General features: G+C 42.9%; 1 protein-coding gene across 1 annotated transcript in view; it reads left to right on the plus strand.

Annotated features, from left to right (window-relative positions):
- nalcn (sodium leak channel, non-selective) overlaps nt 1-21,781 on the plus strand; it is a 211,259-nt gene that overhangs the window by 8,092 nt on the left and 181,386 nt on the right. Inside the window, exons 2-3 of the mRNA XM_007887033.2 lie at nt 3,174-3,311; nt 12,065-12,247. Of these exons, the coding sequence (XP_007885224.1) occupies nt 3,204-3,311; nt 12,065-12,247 (291 nt within the window). The 5' untranslated portion in view covers nt 3,174-3,203. The remainder of the gene's footprint in view (nt 1-3,173; nt 3,312-12,064; nt 12,248-21,781) is intronic.

Raw genomic sequence — 21,781 nt, forward strand, 5'->3', positions numbered from 1 at the left:
GTCCTTGGCTTCCAAGATTAACTTGGAGTAGAAGGACGATTTAGCAGAGGTGAGGGCAGAGCAGTAAGTTTTGATGTGGTCCAGCCAGATTTCCTGATGGACTGTTAGATTTGAGCCAGGTGTGTTTTGGGCACGCACCTGTGCCTTGAGGGAGCAGAGGTAGCTGGTGACTTGCGGCAAGGGCATCAAGAGTGGTGGAGAGTGAGTTGTGGAAGAGAGTGACCAAGGAGGATATGTTGGTGTGGGAGGAAGCCCAGAGGGGGAGTAGTTCAGATGACTCCAGTGCAGCGGAGAGGGAGTAGGAGAGTTTTTTTCCCCAGGGACAGTAGGAGATGGGTTGGGTTACAGTGGGGAGAGGGATTGAGGAGTTGAGACAGATGAAGTAGTGGTCTGAGATGGCTTTGTCGGTGATGGTGATGTCCGAGATGCTGAGGCCCCGGTTCAAGTGGGTGGCCATGGACGTGGGTGGCAAAGTGGATGTGGAGGGAGAGGTTGTGAATGAAAGGAGAGAGGACAAGTCAGTGGAGATAGAGCAAGAGGGGGTGAAGTGCAGGTTAAAGTCGCCTGGGATGTGGAGGCATTCAGAACAGAGGCAGAGAGGAAGGTGGGGGAGGGTTTGGGGGTTGGTAAATGAGAATTTTTGAGGGAAAGATTGGAGGGATGGTAGAGAGTAAGGTGCTTGAAGGAGGGGAATGAGCAGAAAGAGTATGGATATAGGCCAAGTGAGGACTTGGAGCTGAGTAGATACATTTATGCAGTTGAGTGGAGAATTGGAATTACTGGTAAGGGAGAAAATAAGAAGAACTGAAGGAAAGATAACAGAAGATAACTTTATCTAGTTAAAACATTTTTTAACGATAAGAACAACAAAATAATAATTAACAACCACTTTTGTTTTCCAGCTCAAGCTTAACAATTAGAGAGTGAGCAGCTAAGATAATTAAGATAGGCCATTTGAAATTATAAATTGATTGTGGGAATTTCAATTTTGTAGAATTAGTTATCATTATGGTGATAACTAGATGGAGACTTTCTGAGAATTTTATAACTGTTTGCTTCTTAACAGGACTGATAATATTTAAAACAGGGCATCAGAGCATATGCAAAATAGGTTTTATTACTTAACAGCAGACTATAAATTTTGCCTTTAAGTGGGTGATCATTTATTTAGACTGCAATGATTATTTTACAGTTTAATATATTGTAGTATTGGATATAGTTTGGAGTTCAACGCATATAATTATTTTGGCACTGGGTTTTAGTGATGATAAGCTTATACCAAATTGCTAAATTTTGATGGAAATAGTCTTTAATTAGGAAAAATAAATTTCAAGTGTTCTAAATAAGTATTGTCATATACTGTAAAGTGATGTGTGTCGCTTTAGAGTTATCTGGTTATAACAACAACAAATTACATCTATATATCACTTTTCATGTCTTGAGGTCAGTGAAGGGTTTGCACCCAAGGTGGAGTTGGAGTCATGAGGGGTGGAGGGCAAGGTTGAGGTGGGAGGGTGACCAAAGGCAAAGAAAAAGTTCTTGAGATAGGTGTTGAAGGAGGTGGGGAAGTTCTCATTACGTATGTTGGTTATATCATTTATCATGGCTGGCCCAGACTTGTCTTCAAGTGCGCAAATCATTTTAGCATTAAATCTGCACCAGAGGTAAGTTGATGTAGTGACACTAAGTAGCTGTAGATAATTGATAATAAATGGTAATACAACTTTTCCTATTTTCCCCCATGTATTGTTTTTGTCTGATCTTGTGTGGGTTCAATTAGGATCTGACTGCTGAGATAATTAATTAAAAGTTGTGGGGTGAGAGGGTCCAAAACCAAGGAATTGACTTGAATTAAATAAATCTGTCTCCAAAAGCCCACTGAGCTCTTCTTATCACTGCCCACTTTAGATATGGGGATTTAAAATCACTGTTCTATTAGATCAAATCACACCATTGATTATAAAGGTTTACCTGATTATTTACTTTTAAGTATTTTAAAAAAACAACAATGCTTCGATCTTAGTAAACTCTTCAAAGGGTTTCAGAATAGTCCAATTTAATCGATTTCCATAGGGAATGGCATAGACAAGTGGTGAAACAAAAGCTTCACCATGGTTACTCGAAGAGACTGTGGTACAAAACACCTGACTGCTAAAACAGATGATAGTCATTATAAGGTGCACTAAATTGGAATTACGAGTTGGTCAGAACCTATTTGGAGAAGTACATTTTATTTGAAAAGATCAGATTCTTATAGTCCTAAAATAGTCCTACCTAGTACTTGTGTTATGGGCATTGTTGCCCTTGTCATCTGAATTCAATGCATGATATTAAAATTAATTGTTTGCTTTAATTGTGTCAATTTTTGATTTCCATTATGAATTGTGTTATGTTTTCCCCATGCAATTATTGCTGTATCAAAATTGTAAAACTACTTGAAATTGACATGAAAAAAGTAGTTCCATTATATTTTCTTTGCAATTTGTCAGGAAAGATTAACCATTTTCAATATTAACATAAACATGTCTTCATTAGTTTCTTTAAAACTATTTGCTGTTTTTGTAAACATGAACATTTGTCTTCAATCCATATAGTTATCTGCAAGTACAATTATAAAAACATTTAAATGTATAAGTACCTAAATGTATGTGCACTTCAAATTACAAAAAAAGTTCCCTGATGGTTAATCATTGCAGTAGGTTTTTTTCTGCCATTTTCTCCCTTTCTACCATTTTCCATTGTGAATCTTGACACTATAACCAAGTGTTTCACTTTGTAAAAGTGTCTGAGTATAATTGGTAAGAAGTTGTAGCATAGTGTTTGAAAGAAATCTAATTAATGTTTGATTGACAGAAATTCCACTTAGATCCAGGCTTACTCTTTTTTATGTATCATTTCAGAGCTTCCAGATTTTGCCATATACATTTAAATACAGTCCCAATTTTAACAGAAATTTGGTTACAGAAAACCGAAAACTAAATACATCAATTTGCCAAACAATGGATGCTTTGAAATGTAATGTAAATGGAACAAATCTAAATCCATCTAGAATTTTTCCCCTTGAGTGTCCACTTGAGTGTTGGCCTAAGTAATCTTGAGGCAGATAACAAGTTACTGTAAAGCAGACAAACATTGTTGTGTGTCTTATTCATAATGCTGTTTTCTATCAACAGAATACATTTTTGCCAGAAGTTTCTGTAAATATGCTGAAACGAAAACAAAGTTCAAGAGTGGAAAGCCAGCCTATTACAGACTTTGGTCCAGATGAGACACTTGCAGACAATGCAGACATTCTATGGATTAATAAACCAGTAAGTCACAGGCATGGTTAAGATCTCTGAAATCCTCTTACAAATAATATAAGATGCAGGGATACAGAAAAGGAGTTCCTCGGGTTTGAGACCTGAGGCCCCTAGAATCTCGGCCACCGATGGTGATGTAGAAAGAGCAGGCAACATGTTGCAAGGCCGATTTAGTCATGTAGCAGACTATGAAATGGATAAGGGGGTACTAGGATTTGAAGAGATTTACAGGCAAAGGTGGAGAGATTTCCAGACAGTCAGAGGACTGGGGGTGATGGACATGCAGAGTTTGGCGCTAGTGAGAATGCTATATTTATGCAGCCTAGTCTTATAAGCTTATAAGCAGCACAGAAGCATAACAGAATAGAAGATGAAGAAGTAAATCTAGACAGCTGAATGATAAGGGAACATTTCATGGTTGCTGAGAGAGGCATTGCAACAAAACAAGAGGGAAGAAATTAGTAACAAGGGCAACCAAATGGAACTTGGCAATTGACCTTCAACTCAAGCTGAACAGCAAGACAGAAAGCAGCTTATGGAAGCTGCAGAGCATAACAATATGATAATCATAGGAATTTTAATTTCCCAGAAGAGTTGTGATAAAACAAAGGAAAATACGAAGGAAAGAGTGAGTGTGCAGAGTTTTGTTCAATATGCAGAAGAATACAGCAATCCATGATGCTAAGAGTGCAAATGTTAGTATCTTATGTTCTTATAGAGACGGTTGAAGCAGGAAGTGTTGATTCTTTCAAACACAGATAGATAGTTTTATTTTAGGAAGTAACATTATGGGATATAGTACATAGTTTGGGACATATGTGCATGCGACTGCCAGGAAGGTAGAAGGCGAGTTACATGGACCTTGGTCTTTTCTCGTCTAGCATTTCTTATGAGGTCTCTAAAAAGGATTAAGTTTGATACATTTGTGGAAACTAGAAGAAAAGTAGAATTCTTTTAAAATCAGCTTAAGAGCACTATGTGACTCGAAGAAACCTTGTTAGACAAAAATAAATGTCTGAACAAGGAACTGAAAACTAACATAAAACCAAATAGAAATATTGAGCATCTGACCAAACAAAATATTGAAGTTGTTGTATCAAGGTTAAGTGTAAGAGGTTGTTATAAAAGTGAATTGCTGAGAGTTTATGTCAGCAATGATATCGTAGTTTATTCTGCATCTGCTACCCCCTCCCCATCTCCTCTGCCCACCCCAGATCCTACCTATTCTTCCCTACACACCTTTAAACCTGTCTCCCCCTACTCTCTCATCACCACGATAACCTGTATGAAACCGACCACCTACTCACTCGCCCCCATTTCTACCCCTCTCCTTACCTCCCAGCTCCACCTCCTTGTCCCTCTGCTCACTGACATCGTAAACCTCTCCCTGTCTTCTGGCACTGTTCCCACCCCATTAAAAAAACGCTGTGTCCTTAAAAAACCCTCCCTGGACCCTTCTCTACTCCCTAACTCCCACCCCATCTCCAACCTCCCTTTCCTCTCCAAGGTCTTCGAACAAGTTGTTGCTTCGCACCTTCCTCTCTCGCCCCTCCCTTCTCGAACCCCTCCAAACGGGTTTCCATGCCGCCCACAACACAGAAACAGCCTTGGTCAAAGTGACAAATGACGTTCTGTCCATCTGCGACCAGGCTCCCTCTGCCTCCTCGTCCTCCTTGACCTCTCTGCTGCTTTCGATACCGTTGATCACTCTATTCTCATCCACCGCCTCTCCGCTCACCTCAACCTCCACGGTTCTGTCCTTGACTGGTTCAGATCGTACCTCTCACTTAGCCTGCACTTCATCTCCGTAAGTGGTTTCTCCCCTCGACCCAGCGTTCCTCAGGGCTCTGTCCTTACTCCCCTCCTCTACAATATCTATATGCTCCCTCTTGGTGACATCATCCGCAGACATGGGGTCAACTTCCATCGGAATGTATGTGGATGACACCCAACTTTACCTCTCTGCCTCCACCCTTGACTCCAGGACCACTGCTATTGGACATCAAGTCTTGGATGAGAGCAAACTTTCTTCAGTTGAACATCAACAAGACCGAGGCTCTCCTGATTGGCTCCTGTCAGTGCCTCCTCACCTCAGGCGCTGACAGCATCACCATCCATGGTTGCACACTCACCTTGCTAACCCAGTCCGGAACCTTGGGGTCTCGTTTGACCCTCAACTATCCTTTTTACCCCACATCTGTGCCACGACCCGCTCTGCCTTCCCCATCTTTGCAATGTCGCCTGGCTCCGCCACTGTTTCACACCGCGGGCTGCCGAAACCCTCATACATGCGTTCATTACACTGAGGATAGACTACGCAAACTCATTGCTTGTCGGCCTTCCCAGCTCCTCCCTCCAAAGGCTGCGGATCATCCAGAACTCTGCAGCCAGTGTTCTCTCTCACTCTAGGCTCCGCGATCTTATCACCCCCATCCTTGCCCAGCTCCACTGGCTTCCCATCACGCAGAGGATACAGTTCAAGATCCTAGACCTCACCGTCAAAGCCCTCCATGGTCTTGCTCCCCTCTACCTCTGTGACCTCCTGTACCATCCTGCTCGCTTCCTACGCTCAGCGGGCTCTGGCCTGCTTCACGTCCCCCGCCTCTCTCGCCCCACTATTGGCGGGTGGGCCTTCCGCCACTCTGCCCCCACCCTCTGGAACTCCATCTCGTAGTCCCTCTGCCTCGCCCCCTTCTTTACCACCTTCAAGACCCATCTCAAGAGCCTCCCCTTTGACCGTGCTTTCGATCTCCCTGCTTCCCCCCCTGACCTCCACCCTCCCTGACCCCGACCCCCAGCTCGGGTCTGAAACTCTGTCCAGTGCCTTGGGACGTCCTCCCGAAGTGAAAGGCATTATACAAATGTAATTTGGTTGTTGTTGTTCCATATCATTCTTGCACATCAGCATAAAATAGATTATCTGCATTCCCTATTCTATTTTCCTTATTTTGAAGCTAAGCATGTTTGTGAAATGTTAGGTCAGACAACATATTCCTTCTGTCTGACTCACTAGGTGTCTTTCAAGCCTCTGGGACAAAGTTGTGGGTTCAAGTCCTGCTTCAAGAATCGAGCTCATAGGCTGACATTCAAATACACCTTACAGTAAATCCCATAAAGTGCTTTATGACTGCTCAACGATATGATAGGCACTGTATCAAATGATAACAAGGATTATTATTAATATACTATAAGCACTGTGAAAGCATTTGTTGTCAATGTGTTAGCCTTCCAATGAGACATTCAAAGAACGGTCTGCCTGCCTGCTCTTCAGGTGGTTTTTAAAGATTCCAAAAAAGGAAAGGAGTAGCCAACAATCCCCCTGATCAGTTGATCATTCACCTCCTGTTTTTTTGTTGGACCTTGCTGTCTGCAAAATGGCTGCATGTTTGCCTCGGTAAACAGACACCACAGTTGACACAAATTGTTAATAAAGCTCACTGTGATGTTTTGATGTGATAAGGTGATATAAAAGTGCAGTTTCTTATTAATTCCAATAGAAGGGTATTATAGAAAATAAATGATAGTTAAGAATGTGTCACAAGGATTTTATGCTCTTGAGGGAGTTCATTCAATGTACAGACATTAAACTTTATAGTATATCCTGTAAAGGGCTTCCGACATGAAAAGAGTGAGATAAAATATAAATTTTTTTTAATTTATGATGATGCTTGAATGGTTGGCAGCCACTAAATCTCAAGTGTTTTACAGTCTTAAATACACTTAAGCATATATATATATTTCATGTGCAGTCTTCTTAAGTGTTTCAATTTTGGAGTTTTTTTCCATTGGACTTCATTTTCTGGTCTGTTCAAAGGTTTCACTGGCACTTAACAACAGCAACAACGAAATTACACCTATAGAGCGCCTTTCACATCGGGAGGACGTCCCAAGGCGCTGGACGGTCAGGGGTCACGACCCAAGCATGGGGAAGGGGTGGGGTAGGGGTGAGGGAAGGCAGAGAGGTGGGAGGGCGACTGAAGGCATGATCGAAGAGGAGGGTCTTGAGACCAGCCTTGATGGAGGCAAGGGAGGAAGTGAGGCGAAGGGACTGTGGGATGGAGTTCCAGAGTATAGGGGCAGAGAGGCTGAAAGCTCGGCCACTGATGGTAGCGTGGGTCGGACGGGAGACATGGAGCAGCCCGGAACTCGCTGACCGGAGGGAGCGGGCAGTTGGTAGGGGAGTCAGCAGGTCAGAGAGGTAAGAGGGGGCAAGGCCATGGATGGCCTTGAAAGTGAGGTGAGGATCTTCAATTTGATCCTCTGAGGGATGGGGAGCCAGAGGAGTTGGGTGAGGGTGGGAGTGATGGGGTCATAGAGCCTGGTGCGCGAGCTGCAGAGTTTTGGATGATCTGCAGCTTGTGAAGGGAAGAGTTGGGAAGGTCACTGAGCAGGGAATTTCCATAATTGAGCCTTGATGTGATGAATGTGTGGGTAAGGGTTTTGGCAGCCTGAGGGGTGAGGCAGTGGCGGAGTCTGGCAATGTTGCGGAGGTGGTGGTAGGCAGTGCCAGTCATGGCGCGGATGTGGGGGAGAAAGGACAGTTCAAGGTCGAACAAGACACCCAGGTTCCTGACTGGCTTAGTGAGGTTGAGTGGGCAGCCGTGGATGCTGATGCTGCCAGCGCCCAAGGTGAGGATATCCTGGTGCGAGCCAATCAGGAGGGCCTCGGTCTTGCTGATGTTCAGCTAGAGAAAGTTGTCCCTCGTCTAGGACTTGATGTTGGACAGGTAGTCAGTCAGGACGCCAGTAGTCCTGGAGTTGAGGGTGGAGGCAGAGAGATAGAGTTGGGTGTCATCTGCATACATGTGGAAATTTACCCCATGTCTGCGGATGATGTCACTAAGGGGGAGCATGTAGAAGGTAAAGAGGAGGGGATCGAGGACAGAGCCCTGAGAAATGCTGCACGAGACGGTGCAGGGGCTGGAGGAGAAGCCGTTTGCTGAGACGAAGTGGAGGCAGTGTGAGAGGTAGGAACTGAACCAGTTAAGGACAGAACCTTAGAGGTTGAGGTGGGAGGACAGGTGATGGAGGAGGAGGAGGCAGAGGGAGCCCTGGTCACACATAGTCAGGATGTCATTTGTGACCTTGACCAGAGCAGTTTCTGTGCTGTGGTCAGCACCGAAACCTGATTGGAGGGGCTCATGGAGTGAATGGGATGAGAGGAAAGAGCGAAGCTGGGTGGCAATGGCTCTTTCAAGGACCTTGGACAGAAAAGGGAGGTTGGAGATGGGTTGTTAGCTGGATAGCTGTGATGGGTCAAGGGAAGGTTTCTTCAAGGTGGGAGTGATAGTGGCTGTTTTGAGGGGTAGGAACAGTGCCAGATGACAGGGAGAGGTTGATGATGTCGGCGAGTAGTGGGGCAAGGAGGTGGAGCTGTGATTTAAGGAGAGGGGTGGGGTTGGGGTCCAGGGAGCAGGTGGTGGACTTCATGGAGGACATGGTGGTGATGATAGAAGAGGGGGTGACAGGTTCAAAGTTGTGGAAGAACGGATAGTTAGTGGTCGGAGTGTGGGGGAGGGGGAAGGAGGGGGTGGAAGTTGGGAGGGCAGTAGAAGCTGAGCGGATTCCCTCAATTTTGGACTAGAGGAAGTCCAGCATTTCCTCGCAGTGAGAGTCGGAGGAAAGAATCTGCGAGGCATGGCGGGGAGGGTGGAGGAGCCGGTTGGTGGTGGAGATCAGGAGCCTGGGGTTGCCCTTCGCCTCCAGAATTAATCTGCAGTAGAATGACGATTTGCCCGAGGCGAAAGCAGAGCGGTAGGTTTTGATGAGGTCCAGCCAGATGTGCCGGTGGACAGTTAGGCCGGATTTGAGCCAAGTGCGTTCGGCAGACATCCAAGACACTGAGGCCGCGGGTGATCACCAAGTCAAGCGGGTGGCCATGAACGTGTAGCAGAGTGAATGTGGAGGGAGAGGTTGAGGGAGGAGAGGAGAAGTCTAAGAAGGTGAAGCAAAAGGGGGTGAAGTGGAGGTTGAAGTTGCCTAGGATGATGAAGCGGTCGGAGCAGAGGCAGAGGGAAGCTAGAAGGGTGGAAATGTCAGAGATGAAAATGGGGGAGGATTTGAGGCGGGCGGTAAATTAGGAGAATTTTGAGTGAGAGATGAGAGGGGTGGCAGAGGTGTTCAAAAGGGGGAAATGAGCCAGTGGAGTAGGGGATAGGACAAGTGACACCCTGGAGATGAGGGCCACACCACTGTGGGGGCATGGTGGTAGGTATAGCCGGGTAGTGTGACCTCAGTGAGGTTGAAGGTGTCACCTGGGGTGATCCAGGTTTCCCTGAGGAATATCAATATGCTCATTGAGGATGAGATCATTGACGGCCAGGGTTTTATTGCAGATGGAGCGGACGTTTTGAAGGCTAATGCGGAGTGGGCAGTTGGCAGGGGGATGTGTGGGATGGGAGAGGGTAGTGGATTGGTTGGCAGGGAGAATGGGGATGCGGATGAAGGAGGAGAGGTTAGCCCCTGGGTTCTGGGTCCGGGGTGGCTTGCGGCGGTAGTGGGGAATGGGGCAGTTGGTGTGGACATCCAATGCTGAGTACCACGATGAGCCCGGCAGAGGATTCCCAGGGTGGAACAGAGGGAGGCAGTAGGGGGCTCAAGCAGAGATAGGAGGCAGAGAGGGCGTATAAAGAGCTGGACAGAGCAGGAGAGTTGCAGGGAGGGGGGGAATTTTGAGGGAGGGCCAGCTCGGGTCGGGGGCAGAAGCCAAGATACGCACGCTGAGACGAGAGGCGTGGATTTAGTGGGACATTGTCATCCCGCAGGAGACTGTGGGGGCTAGAGGTGGCGCAGATGGGGGAGCGCGCTCATTGTGATGCAGGGAAAGGACAGGGGAGGGAGGGAGACACACTGGTGGCCTCCCAACTGAATATTTTTTTCTGTTGCAATCTGGATATTTAATAAAATACATGCTATTTATTTATTTATATGGAATTCTATTCCTATTGATACAGAATTTATATAGAAATGTATAGAATTTAATATCTGTGAGTATGTCACTTCCATCCTTGCTTGACTCCACTGGCCATAACAGATCGAGTTCAAGATAATAATAATAATAATCCTTGCATTTGATATAGCGCTTTTCACGTCGGGAGGACGTCCCAAAGCGCTTCACAGAATATACTGTAAAGTGAATTGACTGTATATTTGTGGGCGAACGCGGCAGCTAATTGCGCACAGCAATGTCCCACAAACAGTCGTGGATTGAAAATGACCAATTTATTATTGTTTTTTTTGGTTTTGGAGGGATTATTATTAGGCTCTGTGTGGAGTAAGGAAACTTGCCCAAGGTTTCGCCCTGACCTGCCTGGAATTGAACTCAGGTCTCTCACTTGCAAAGCGAGTGCTCTAACCACTGAGCTACAGGACTCCGCATACTCACATTTAATTCCCTCCATGGTCTCACCCATACTCACATTTAATTCCCTCCATGGTCTCACCCCACTCTACCTCTGCAGGCTCCAGCAGTCTTACTAATCCAGCAATTCCCTTCGCTTTATCGGTGATGGTCTACTCCACATTTCTCCACTCTGTTCAGCCCCACCTTTGATGGACAGACTTTCACCCACTTAGCTCCCAGTCTCTCAAACTCCATTCCAAGTCCGTTTTCTCTTTCAAGGTACGATTCAAAACATACCCCTTTCTTTGACTATGCTTTCAGTCATCATTTCCCTCCTCACCCTCAGTTCCCTCCTTCAGCTTTAATGCCCAGCCAGAACTATCGAGAGCTTTGGGGCATTCATTACAAGTGAAATGCTCTATATAAGTGTAAATTGTATTGTATTTACAAAGCTTTTAGGAAATGATTGTGTGCAAGAGTTTTTTCCCCCAGTGAATATAGTGAGCAGAAGCTACTGCTGGAGGCATTGGACTTGGCACTGTTGTGACCTGATTCAATGTTTCCAATTTTCCCAGAACTTTCAAACAGTATAAAATGTCTCCAATTGAGATTTGAGTATGTAATGGAAAACAAATCTTGTGGCTATGTGTTTATATGAAGTGCTCTGGGTAAAGTCATATTATTATTTATATTACTATATTATGTAATCTAATTATGGGATTTTTTTGTTCACTTTCATCTTAATGTTCACTTTATAATAATCCTGAACTTTCATAGAGTGCCTAAAACTTCAAAATTTCTCAAAATGTTTCACAGGTGAATGCTGTCAACTGTAATGACCATGTACTTGTACCCAAACAGAAAAGCACATATCAATTGCAATATGAATCAACAATTTATCCCAATGAATGTTGGCCAGGAGAGTAAGAAAAATTCCCTTCTCTTTTGGAATCATCCTACAGGATCTTTAATGTCCACTTGAACAGGCAGGCAGAACCTCAGTTTAGTGTCTGATTTGAAGGAAGACACCTCCAACAACACACCAATTCTGCACTGGAGAGTTAACATGGATCATGAGCTCAGGTTGCTATGTGGGACTTGATATCACATCTTTCTGTCCCAGAGATTGAAATGATATCAACTATACTCTGCTGGTGCTTGTCAGGCTACTTATTTATTCAATTGGATTTGGTAGGCAGTAAACCCAATAGAAAGTTATTACATTAGTATTACACAGGATGTTAATTTTGAATTCTTAATTATTAACATTGTAGTACCTTGCTTTGGTGATTGAAGAATACAATGAGATTGGTACTGTTCTCCTCCAACCACTGATAGACCTCTTGAGGACTATATGATACTGTTAATTGATATCTGAGAGGAAACCTGCATCACTAATAACTTTTTTTTGTTTGTGTAGTGGGTACACTCCTTGCTGCGGGTATGTGCCATCATCAGTGTTATTTCAGTCTGCATGAACACCCCGAAGACCTTCCATTACTATCCACCTCTTCAGTATGTAACCTTTGCCCTGGATACTCTGCTGATGTTTTTATATACTTCTGAGATGATTGCAAAAATGCACATCCGTGGTATAGTCAAGGTAAGGGTCTTAGTGCAAACATTTACCCCAGAATTGGATGATCACAAAAAAAGCATTGCATCATTAGTAAGACTGGTGTGGTGAGTGTGATGTGTGTGTATGTATGTGTGTGTGTGGTGTGTGTTGTATACACAGATGCACACACTCTTGTGAGCTGAAGAGAATGACCTACTAAGAGACATATTAACTTGAAACAGGATTCACAATTCCCATATGGTCATGCTACAGAAATATAACCAAAACTGCATTCTTTAAAGATTACTAAAATTAACTCACCAAAAATATGAAGCGTATGTTCTTTCTAATGGAAAAAGCAAATGATCTCATATAGATAAAAACTCTCTTTATCCAGGAAAAAATAAAATTGAAAAGCAGGGTAAAGATATTGAACTATTTGATTTAAAAAAAAGAGATTGTGCTTTCCACTGACTAATCCCTTTTTAGGTGAATTAATGTTTTTTTAGTGAATTTTATTTTCAGGCACCACGACCACCAACAGCAAATGACATTTGTAAAGTGCTGTTCACGTTGGGAGGATGTCCCAAGGAGCTGGACAGTCGGGGATTTGGACCCGGTTGGAGTCAGAGGGGGGGGAGGGCAGGGAGGATAGGGGTAGGAGGATGACTGAATATGCGGTCAAAGAGGGGGTTCTTGAGACGTGCTTTAAAGGAGGCAAAGGAGTGAGAAAGACGAAGAGACTGTGGGATGGCGTTCCTATGAGTGGGGGTAGAGAAGCTTAAGGCCCGACCCCCCGATGGTGGGCAGGCCAGGCAGGGCACGTAGAACATTGTAAAAGTTTGAAAGGGTTAGAAACGTTATGCTACTATAATAAAAGAGTAGATTAAATTATTTTCCTCAGTTTTTCACTGAATGAACCAAGATAAATGCAATTTATAAAACATAATGCTGTAGGGTTCTTAATACAGCAACAATAAATTATGTTTGTATTGCGCCTTTCACATCAGGAAGGCGCAATACAAACTCAAGTCAGGCAGCAAAGTATGGGGAAGGAGAGTGACTGAAGAGGAGCATCTTGAGACGTACCTTGAAGGAAGCAAGAAAGGGAGCAAGGTGAAGGGACTGGGTTCCAAAGGATGGGGACAGAGATGCTGAAGGCCTGACTACCGATGGGAGTGGAGCAGGCCAGAGCCTGCTGAATGGAGGGAGTAGACAGGTTGATATTGCGTTTTCAGGTCACAGAGATAGGAAGGAGCAAGGCAAGGAGGGCTTTGAAAGCAAGGATGAGGATTTTGAACTCTTATCCTCTGGGGGATGGGGATACAGTGGAGCCGGGCAAGGGGAGGGTGGGGGTGATTGGGTTACGGAGGCTGGTGCGGGAGAGGACATGAGTTGTGAATGATCTGCAGCTTGTGAAGGAAAGAGATGGGAAGGCCGACAAGCAGGGGTTTGACATAGTCGGGCCCAGATGTAACAAATGAATGGATGAGGGTTTCCGCAACCTGAGGAGAGAGGCTGTGGCAGAGAAGGGCGATGTTGCTGAGGTGGGGAAGGCAGAGCGGGTCATGGCATGGATGTGGTGCAGAAAGAACAGTTCAGGGTCAAACAAGATGCCAAGGTTCCAGACTGGCTCAGCGAGGTGGAGTGGGCATCCATGGATGGTAATGCTGTCAGTGCCTGAGGTGTGCAAGCGCTGACTGGAGCCAATCAGGAGAACCTCGGTCTTGCTGATATTCAGCTCATCCAGGACTTAATATCCTGCACTGTTTGTGGGACGCTACTGTGCGCAATTGGCTGCTGCGTTTCACCCATAAAATAAACAGTCAGTTGACTTTACAGTGTATTTTGTGAAGTGCTTTAAGACTCGAAGACGTAACAAGGCGATATATCAAATACAAGGATTATTATTATTATTATTGATGTCTGACAGATATTCTGTCAGGATAGCAGTGGTCCTGGAGTCGAGGTGGAGGCAGAGAGAGAGCTTGGTGTCATCTACATACACGTGGAAATTAACCCCATGTCTGTGGATGATGTCGCCAAGTGGGGTCATGTACATGTTGAGGGGTGGACCAAGGATAGAGCCCTGAGGAACGCCGCAAAAGCGTGCGAGAGAGGCTGTTTGTAGGGTCAAAGCGGAGCTGGTGTGAAATGTAGGATCTGAACCAGTCAAGGACTGAACCATGAAAACTGAGGTGAGAGGAGAGGCATGGTGGACGATAGAGTGGTCAACGGTGTCAAAGGCAGCAGAGAGGTTAAGGAGGACGACGAGACAGAGGGAGCCCTGGTCACAGCTTGATAAAATGTGCTACACATGTTCTAGCGAAGAATGCCTCGGATTGGAGGGGTTCGTACAGATAGTGGCGGGAGACGAAGGAGCGAAGCTGGAAGGCTACAACTCATTTCAGGACCTAGGAAAGGGAGTTTGGAGATGGGGCGGTAATTTGAGAGCAGGGATGGGTCCAGAAAGGGTTTTGGAGGAGAAGGGTTATGAAGGCTGTTTTTAAGGGGGTAGGAATGCTGCCAATAGACAAGGAGAGGTTGATGATGTCTGTGAATAGAGGGGCAAGGAAGTGGATCTGGGAGGTAAGGAGAGAGGTAACAGATGGGGTTGATAGAGCAGTTAGTGGGTTTCATATGGGTTGTAATGGTGATCAGAGAAGAGAGGGAGACAGGTTGGAAGGTGTGCAGGGAGGGATGGATAGGGGCCGGAGTGTGAGGTGGAGATGGGGAGGGGGTAACAGTTGGATGGGCAGAGGTAGCTGAGCAGATCCCCCTTGATTTTGTCTCGAGGAAATCTAGCATCTCCTCGCATTGGGAGTTAGAGGAGGGGATGGGTAAGGCATGATAGGATGGATGGAGGAGCCGGTTGCCGGTGGAGAAGAGGAGCCTGGGGTTGTCCTTGAATTCCAAGATTATCTTGGAGTAGAAAGATGATTCACCAGTACTGAAACATCATTTTTGAGCCTTATTCTTTGAAGTACTAGTTTAAACAAGTATAATCCTGCGAATCACTTTGAGACATTCTAACAATGTGATAAGGCGCTATCTTAAATGCAAGGTTTATTATAGTTAAACAAACATCTTTTGTAATTTTAGGAAAGTGGACTAGAGGAACATCGAGGTGAATGGGAGATTGAATTGGTTAGAGGCTAAGGGGCTGATTTTGATTGAAGAATCTTAATTGTTTAGAAACGTCTCAACAGTAATTTTCCTTATTTTTTGTAAATATTGTCCTTGCTTTAATTTTCATCTGTAGAAAGTAGAACTCTTGCATCTGAGTCAGAAGGTTGTGGATTCAAGCCCCACGTCAGGACTTGGAATCACATAGTCTAAGTTGACATTCCAATGCAGTATTGCATTGTCGAAGATGCAGTCCTTCGGCTGAGATATTCAACCAAGGTCCCATATGCTTGTTCAGGTGGATGTTAAAGATCCCATGGCACAATTTGAAAAGAGAATTTTTCCTGGTATCCTGGCCAACAATCCCCCGCAAAAATAAAAAAAAATGGTCACTCGTCCTATAACTGTTTGTGACACATTATTGTGCGCAACTGGTTGCCGTGTTTCGCCCACAAAATACACAGTCGATCCACTTTATATCCTATGAAGAGCTTTGAGACGTCTCAATGATGTGATAAGGCGTTATACCAAATGCAAGGATTATTAGGAATATTTATTAATTTTTCTACTGTTACTTATTTCAGTTACATCTCTTATTATTTAGTGTAGCGAATTACATATAAATATGACAGGAAATATAAAGATTCTTGGCAAAGACCTCATTGGAAAATTCTTCACATATCTAACTTGGTTATTGAAAACGTTTATTCTCTTATGAGTAAGCTAATTAAACATTTTCAGTGGTCTTTACTGTACAATTGTATCATTAAATGTCCCTAATGCTGCACACTTATATGATTATATATACAGGATTTTAGTTTGGAACCCAGGTGCTGAGCATCATTATGATCAGAAGATATCAAATGTTGGTCTGTTTCACAAATTATTTTTGAGTTTGTTGTAAAACTATTTTGAAAAGGAGAAATATCATTAGGAATATTCTAACTTGCTAGCCAGTTAAATGGATTTTGACTTTACTAAAATAAAATGACTAATATTGAAGCTGCATATTAAAATACACAGTATTGAAGTTTTATTGTTTCTACTTTGATAAACTGTAATGCACTGTTTTTAGGGAAAGATGATTTGTTCTACTATCTTGTTTTAATGTTTTGAAGACTCCAGTTCTACTATTAAAAATGAACCTTTCTACTCCTGCATGTGTATTCAAAAGCATAAATTGGGTTGCCTCCTATGACACAAAATAAGTTTCAAGCAACTTAACCTCATGTTTCGCTGGATGATGTCTTGTGAAACGAATGTCATGATCCAATACTTTGTTTTTCTTCCCTTTGTTTTCTTTATTTTCATTTTTGCAAAGTTTAATTAAAAGTGGAGATTTCCTGCCTTCTATCTTTTATATTGCTTTATCAATCTAATTTATCACATGTAATTAATTGGCTATTCATCTTATAGTTGTTTGTAGGGTAACACTATCATAAATTAGTTGTCACATTTGCTTCCATAACCTTCTCATCATTCTAATTTATCTAATTCATAAAGCGGTTTGAGACATTTCTTTATGTGAATAAATGCAAATTGATAATTTCTCACCCTCAAACACGGGAACTCCTCATTCTTACAGAGGTATCAAATTATACCTAATCTCATGCCTGGGAAGATCAAATACACAGGCGCATTGAGACATTTTGACATGATAAAGTACTGCATTATATGCAAGGATTATTTTATTATTTTGCCCAGATCTTGCCCCGAGGTACGTTATGGTATGTTATTAATGAAATGAAGAACAATGAGGAAAACAAAATTATTTGCAACACTTGCTGGAAGATCAGAAAAAAGTTCAAATGTTTTTTTTTCTGAGTTCAGGGAAGAGCTTTAAGAAGCTTTCACTTTCTGACTTTCTGTTTGATAATAAAAGTATTATAAAAGGAATGTACTTTTGCAAGAGAGGGAAGAAGTTAGTGACCAAATTGAGGCATGTTGATTTGAATGAATACTCCAATGGGAGCATGTAACGAACTACTGAAGCAAGGATGCCAGGTTAGCATGTCAGTAAGTGGCTGGCTTCTGATCATTTCATGTTATGCCCGAAGTATTGTCCACATATCTTGTTGCATTCAAAGCCAGACTTGAAAGTGATAGTAAGCATTACAGTACTCCTGAAAACTCACAATTGATTATCTAATTGATAACTATAGCATTCGTAAATTGTATGCATGGTGTAATAATAATCCTTTCATTTGATATAGCACCTTATAATGTCGTTGAGACGCCTCAAAGCATTTCACAGGATATACTGTAAAGTCTTCTTACAGTCAGGACCTGAAACTCACATAGTCTAAGCTGACATTCCAATGCATTGCTGGGGATGAGGTAGGTGTTGCATTATCGGATATGCTATCCTTTGGATGAGACTGAAGATCGTGTATTTTGAAGGAGGAGCATGACAGCCAGTTTACACACAGTAGTATCCCACAAAAAAAGCCATGGAATGAGTGACCAATTTTATTTGGAGGATTTGTTAGCCAGGGTGCCAAGAGAAACTCCTCTTTTCAAATAGTACCATGGGATCTTTAACCTGAACAGGCAGATGGGACCTCGGTTTAATGTCTCATCTGAAGGACAGCACCTCCGATAGTGCAACACCCACCCCCAGCACTGCATTGGAGTGTCATTTTAGACTACGTGAGCTCCAGGTCCCGACTGTAAGAAGATGCACTCCAAAGCACAGGTGTGTTAGATAGTTTGTTTATTATCAACTCAAAGCAGTCCTGTCCTCTAACCATAATCCAGACATACTCTCTCCTCAGTGTCCCTTTTATATTTCCTGTTTTCAGTGGAATGTCCTCACGACACGAAAGGTGCTATATAAATGCAATTTGTTGTCATTTACAGTTCCTTGCCTCTTTGTCAAATTGGTTATCACTCTTAAAGGGATATCCCACACTGACGTGGGTCTTGAACCCACAACCTTCCGACTCAGAGATGAAAGTGCTACCACTGAGCTAGGCTGACATGGTACGTGAACAATGGCAACTAAATCATAACTATTTTCTTTCCTTGCCATTGATCACATTGTTGTCTTAAACGTATACTGCAAGCTTGTAGAAATTGTTGACTGAACATTCACAGTCTGTCCCTGGAGAATCTTAGTTGTGTCAGCCCTTCAAGTCGGTAGGGTTTCAAGGAACTACACAACTGCAAAGAGATAAGTCACGAGTTACCTTGACATACAGTGGCTTGGAGGAATGTGATGCAACATCAAATTAATGGGTTCCATGATCCAAATCATTTTTCCTCACATGAAGCTTTGTTTTGTGTCTGAGTCAGGCAACTCAGTAGATAGGTTGATTTGCTAACCAGGAAAATCATTAAGAAATGTGTGGCATTTTTATAACACAATTAGATCTTGTTTAAAAGTAAATTACAGTATAATGCAAAATTACATTTGTAAAGCGCCTTTTATGTCAGGAGGATGTCCCAAGGTGCTGTATGGTCAGGGATTTGAACTCGAGCTGGGGAGAGTTGTGATCAGAGAGGAGGGAAGGTAGGAAGGTGGCCCAAGGTGCGGTCGAAATATGCCTTGAAGGAGGCAAGATAGGGAGCGAGGGGAAGGGAATGTGGGATGGAGTTCCAAACGGTTGGGGCAGAGAGGCTGAAGGAGGGCCGGGCAGGGGACGTGGAGCAGGTTGAGCGGAGGGAGCAGACAAGTTGATATGGAGTTAGCAGGTCACAGAGGTAGGAAGGGGAAAGGCCGTGAAGGGCTTGAAAACCTCCCAAAAGAAAATATCAGAGCAGTACAGGGTGCACAAGTAGCGTACAATTCTGTGGACACATATTAGTTGGAATGAATGTAAATAACTTACTCTTATCGGTGAAGTTTCCTACTGGCATATTATCAGATATCCTGTGTATTTTCTCACTTAAGTACATGACAAAATATTTTTATGATTTCTTCTGTGAACTGGCAGTCAGATATGTAATGGACTCAATTACAAGAATGAGATTCTGAAAAAGTTAAGGTAGAAAAATGAATGCATGGGATTTGTTTAGAAGTAAAACAATAGGTTAATGTAGGTGCTTTTGCAGCTTGTGTAGACAGCTGGTATTTGCAGTTTCAAAGTTGATTGAGGTCCATCTGAGATGCTTTTTTTTACCAACAATAAAATACAGTACAATCTCAGTAATGCGTTTGATGCTGCAGTTTGCATTTTGAATGCTTTCCACAGATAGAGTTATAGAGAAGGTTGCTGTAATATAAATTTATTGTGGATAATTTCAAATTATCTTGATATTAAAGAGTAAAAAGAGAGATCTTATGCTAAAACATTAATGGAACTACAGTATGTTGAATTGGTTTAAAATCTTTTAACATTGGCTATACTTGTTTATTTGTATTGCTAAACTGGAGAGGTTTGTGAACTGCAGATTTTTACAGCAAATTTGTATGAGACAGATGTGTTGGTTGTACTTTATAGCAGGAGCCTGACCACATCCAGAATAACAACTAAAAAGGAGCACTTCACTCAATTGGTTAAGGATATCCTGTCCTGCAACCCACTTGTTTTATCTTTACTTCCAGTACATTGGACCAAAACTGTTGAGCAAGAACTTGAGTTATTCAGCTGTGAAAAATGTTATTTTACCAAAATATTCTATAATTTTGATTTCAGGCTTCAGTTTACTCCATCTGTGATCTTTTTCCTGTTGTCCTCTGTATACTGGGCCAAATTTATGTGCAGAGAATTATGGACATGTGTTTATGTTCTGCTGACTAGCTGCACTACAGGTTGCTGCAGAACGTTTATCCTATCCTTGGAAAGTATTCCAACACTTCCGGATATACTGATGACAGAAGTCATCATCACTAGTGAATAAAGTGTCATTGCTTTAAATAATCTAATTTACAATGTAAATGACAGGAATTTTTTTGATTAGCAACATATGTGCTTTAAGTAAAGCAGACATCTGCCCATTATGGCCACCAATGTCCAATAGCATTAAAGGGACCATCTGTCTACAATGACGTAGGGTACCCAAAGGTTATTCCTTCAAGGAATTTTGTTTGTTTTCTCAGTGATTGTAGTATGAATATGATTATTTTAACCCTTAATTCAAAATGCAGATTTTATAATGGAGTAATACTTTCTGGAATTAGGTAGGCAGAATGCATCCCTAAGTGCACCTTCCATTCCAACAATGTATCTCTGGAATTTCCATGTGTAGGTGGGATGCGTGGAACTCTCAGTTTGGTCCTGATACTCTTAAGCATGGTGATGGGTATCCGCATGTGTTAGACACAGCTGACCAAAAAAAATAAAGATACTGTGGTAGTTTTTTCTATTGTATGTTATCTTTTCCTTTGCCCACATGTATGGCTAAGAATTATATTCACACACGTGTTTCCTTTGCACAAGCAAAGTAGCCACATGTCAACAAAGGATGTGATCAACTCCCCACGCATCCAATCCGAAGTTCTTGCCTAATCATCCACTGTTTCTGTTCTGAATGCAAGGGAATTTTTGTTATTTGAAAAACAGTATAAAAGTAGCACTATTGCCTCTGAGTCACAAGGTTGTGGATTCAAGCTCCATGTCAGGGCTTTGGACTCATATAGTCTAGGCTGATACTGCAATGCAGTACTAGATGTTGATGGAAGTTAAAGATGCCATGGTACTATTCAAAAAGAAAAAGGTGTGGGGGTGTGTTCTTCCATGTTTGCCAACAGTCCTCCAGATAAAACTGGAGCATGAGCATGTCCCTTGTGCTCTCTGTTCCACGGTCGGTGGCCGGCTTTAGCTACTATGCCCCCAAGCTCTGGAACACTCTTCCTCTATCCCTCCGTCTTGCCCGTTCCTTCCCCATTTTCAGGTCGGGCCTGAAGACCTTCCTCTTCGACTGTGCCTATGGTCACTTCCTCCTGGCTCAGCGTCAGACTCCACCACTGTCAAGCACTTTAGGATGCTACCCTGCATGAGGGGCACTGTAGATTTATAATATAAATAATATATTTTTTGGCTTCCATATTTGCCTAAAAATGCACAGTCACTACACTTCACAGTAAAAGCGTGTGAGAACAACATTATAAGATGCTATATCAAATGCAATGATTATTATTGGTACTGTTTACAGAGGTGGTTTATAGATTTACTGTCTTAATTATGTGTATTACTCTGATTAATTCACAGCAATGTTACTAAGTTCATTTGTTTGTCAAATGGTTACAATTTTAAAAAAATAATAATCTAATAATGTGACAGTGAGTTTTAAGACAGTAGTTGAATCTCAAGATTCTGTTGATCAAAACTACACATGTTTTACTCTCATGGTTCACAACCACAACAGCAAGCTGAATTATAGACTTGCCATTCAATGCAAACTATTCATACTCATCAGTGGCAATTGTGGCCAACCTCTGGCCTGCAGACTGGAAGTGGCCCATGGGGCCATCAAAAAGTGGCTCCCCAAACATTCGCACAATTATAGGTA

The sequence above is a fragment of the Callorhinchus milii genome, unplaced genomic scaffold (assembly GCF_018977255.1).
Source record: "Callorhinchus milii isolate IMCB2004 unplaced genomic scaffold, IMCB_Cmil_1.0 Scaffold4, whole genome shotgun sequence".
Lineage (NCBI taxonomy): Eukaryota > Metazoa > Chordata > Chondrichthyes > Chimaeriformes > Callorhinchidae > Callorhinchus > Callorhinchus milii.